This window comes from Scyliorhinus canicula, chromosome 14, assembly GCF_902713615.1.
Source record: "Scyliorhinus canicula chromosome 14, sScyCan1.1, whole genome shotgun sequence".
Classification (NCBI taxonomy): domain Eukaryota; kingdom Metazoa; phylum Chordata; class Chondrichthyes; order Carcharhiniformes; family Scyliorhinidae; genus Scyliorhinus; species Scyliorhinus canicula.
The window spans coordinates 9,890,384-9,893,209 of NC_052159.1; the positions used below are offsets into that span (position 1 = coordinate 9,890,384).

The 2,826-nt window shown below is 48.1% G+C and overlaps 1 protein-coding gene across 1 annotated transcript; it reads left to right on the plus strand.

Annotated features, from left to right (window-relative positions):
* The first annotated feature begins 706 nt into the window (after positions 1-706).
* Positions 707-1,262, plus strand: LOC119977464 (ATP synthase F(0) complex subunit C3, mitochondrial-like). Its single transcript, XM_038818408.1, is given in 3 exon segments — positions 707-810; positions 813-898; positions 900-1,262. Coding segments are annotated over 3 exon segments (396 nt in total). The 5' UTR covers positions 707-722; the 3' UTR covers positions 1,122-1,262.
* Positions 1,263-2,826: the final 1,564 nt, after the last annotated feature.

The window sequence follows — 2,826 nt, forward strand, 5'->3', positions numbered from 1 at the left end:
AGATCTCGAGTGCAGTGTACCGTATTGGCCACCTCATTTAAGGAAGAATGTAAAATCACTGGGAGCAATTCTAAGAGAATGTCTACCAGACGATTAACGGGAATGGGCGGATCGTCTTATGAGGAAAAGTTGGTCGGGCGAAGTTTGTATCTGCTGGAGTTCAGAAGAGTAAGGGGTCACTTGATTGAAACATTTAAGTTCCTGAATGCTCTTGCCCTAATCAATCTTCCTTCATTTTTATTCCTTCTGTAGATTTCAGTAACAGATTATCTTGCATGTTACTGAAAAGAGAGGCATGTTGCCGAACGCCCTTTAAATTGTCATTGAGTTTGTGGTGATTTGCGTGTATGCTGTATGTAAATGAGCAGCTGCCAGAACATGCCAGGCATGGGTCAATGGGTAATGTTGATTTATGGGTTTGTTCGGTGTCTCATTGATGAGGTCCTGAGATTTGTTTAAATATGAACCATTTATTGGTAATCCTTAGTTATGTTATCCAAGTTACTACCATACATGGTGCTGCTCCCATGCACGTTCCTTCTAGACTGTCTTCCGAGTCTATTACCATCTGACTATATACATCATGTTGGGGGAGGTGATATTCTCCAGTCCCACATTAACCCTTGCTCTGCCAAGTACCTCTATATTATAATGGCATGCAGATTGGGAGAGCGGCTGAGGCGAGGGAGCAGGACGTTGGCACTCTGAGAGCGGGTATAATCATGCTGTATACTTGTGCTAAGTTTGTCTCCTGTCCTGCTGTGGTTCTCAGCACTTCGAAGACATTCCTTCGGCCAATGTCAGCCTCAGTCTTCAGACCAGAGATCCAAAACAAAGAAATGCACTGGTGCAGACTGTACGGCGGGACCTTCAGACCAGCGTCACCTCCAGGGAACTTCGACACTGCTGCTAAGTTCATCGGTGCTGGTGCAGCTATTGTAGGAGTGGCTAGCTCTGGTGCTGGTATTGGGACTGTATTCGGCAGCTTGATTATTGGCTACGCCAGGAACCCTTCCCTGAAACAGCAGCTTTTCTCGTATGCAATCCTGGGATTTGCCCTTTCTGAGGCTATGGGCCTCTTCTGTCTGATGGTTGCCTTCCTGACCCTGTTTGCCATGTAAATTCCTGTGGGAGAATCCATAAGATGGCTGGGGAAGAGTAAATTATTGAAATGTGTGGCTTTGGCCTGTCACCACTAAGTATTCAAATAGGATTATTTTTTTCAATTCAATTGTGTAAGAACTCTTTGATTTAGTCCTGCAGGGGTCACTGTCTGAATAAAATGGTTAAACAAGAAGAAAAAAAAATATTATAATGGCATGCAGCCATATGCAACAGGTAACCTGAGTTAGAGGTTGTGTTCAACATCCACTCCAGATGATTGGAACACATAGAGCCATAGACTCATAGAGTGATAGAGGCTACAGCACAGAGAATGCCCTTCGGCCCATCAAATCTGCGCTGGTCATAAACAACCATCTAACTATTCTGATCCCATTTTCCTGCACTTGGCCCATTGTCTTGTCTGCCTTGGCATCGCAAGTGCACATCTACATGCACTTTTTAGACCTGGTCTTAAGGAAGTGTAGTCAGAGAGGGAATGGGTGACCATCAGTTAGAAGCGGAGGTGGGAGTGGAGGGTGGGGAGTGTGTGGGGCGGGGGGGGGGGGGGGGGGGGGGGGGGGGGTGGGTACAGGCAGGTAGTCATAAAAGCCCCAGAGTGCACCTCACTCAAGCACCATTTATGTGTGTTGGAACACGGCGAGAGTGACGGTTCTTCCAGGGAGTGCAGCCGGAGCCACGTGAAATGAAAAAAGAAAATTGCTTATTGTCACAAGTAGGCTTCAAATGAAGTTACTGTGAAAAGCCACTAGTCGCCACATTCCGGCGCCTGTTTCGGGAGGCAGATACGGGAATCGAACCGTGCTGCTGACCTGCCTTGGTCTGCTTTCAAAGCCAGCGATTTAGCCCTGTGCTAAACAGCCCCCGTCCACGAAACACGGCTGCTAAAGGGTGAGGAGTAAGAGTGGAGGATCAATATTGGTAGAGACTCGATAGTGAGGGGTGCAGACCGCTGTTTCTGTGGCTGCAGATGTGACTCCAGGATGGTGTGTTGCAACCCTGGTGCCAGAAGGATGTCACCGAGCAGGGCATTCTGAAGGGGGAGGGTGAACAGTCAGAGGTCGTGGTTCACATTGCTACCAGCAACAAAGGCAGAAAGAGAGATGGGGTCTTGCAGCAAGAATTTGGGGAGCTAGGTGGCTGATTATAAAGCAGGACTTCAAAGATGGTAACCTCTGGATTAGTCCTGGTGCCTCATGCTAGTGAGTATAGGAATAGGAGGATGGAGCAGGTTAATGCGTGGCTCAAGAGATGGTGCAGGAGGGAGGGCTTTAATTTCCTGCATAACTGGGTCCATTTCTGGGGAAGGTGGGACCGGTACAAGTTGGATGGGTTGCACCAGAATAGGAACAGGAGCAGCATCCCTGCGGGAATGTTTGCTGGAGCTGTAGTGGGGGTGGTTTAAACTAATTTGGCTGGGGAATGGGTCACTGTGTATGGTACAGTTGGGGGTGATGCACAGACAAATACAGAAAAAAAACAACAAGTCAGTTTGAAGACAGAGCAAAGATAGACATTTAATAATAACAACCTTTATTAGGGTGGCATGGTACCAAGTGGATAGCACTGTTGCTTCACAGCTCCAGGGTCCTAGGTTCGATTCCCGGCTTGGGTCACTGTCTGTGTGGAGTCTGCACGTTCTCCCCGTGCCTGCGTGGGTGCCCCGGTTTCCTCCCACAAGTCCCGAAAGATGTGCAGTTAGGT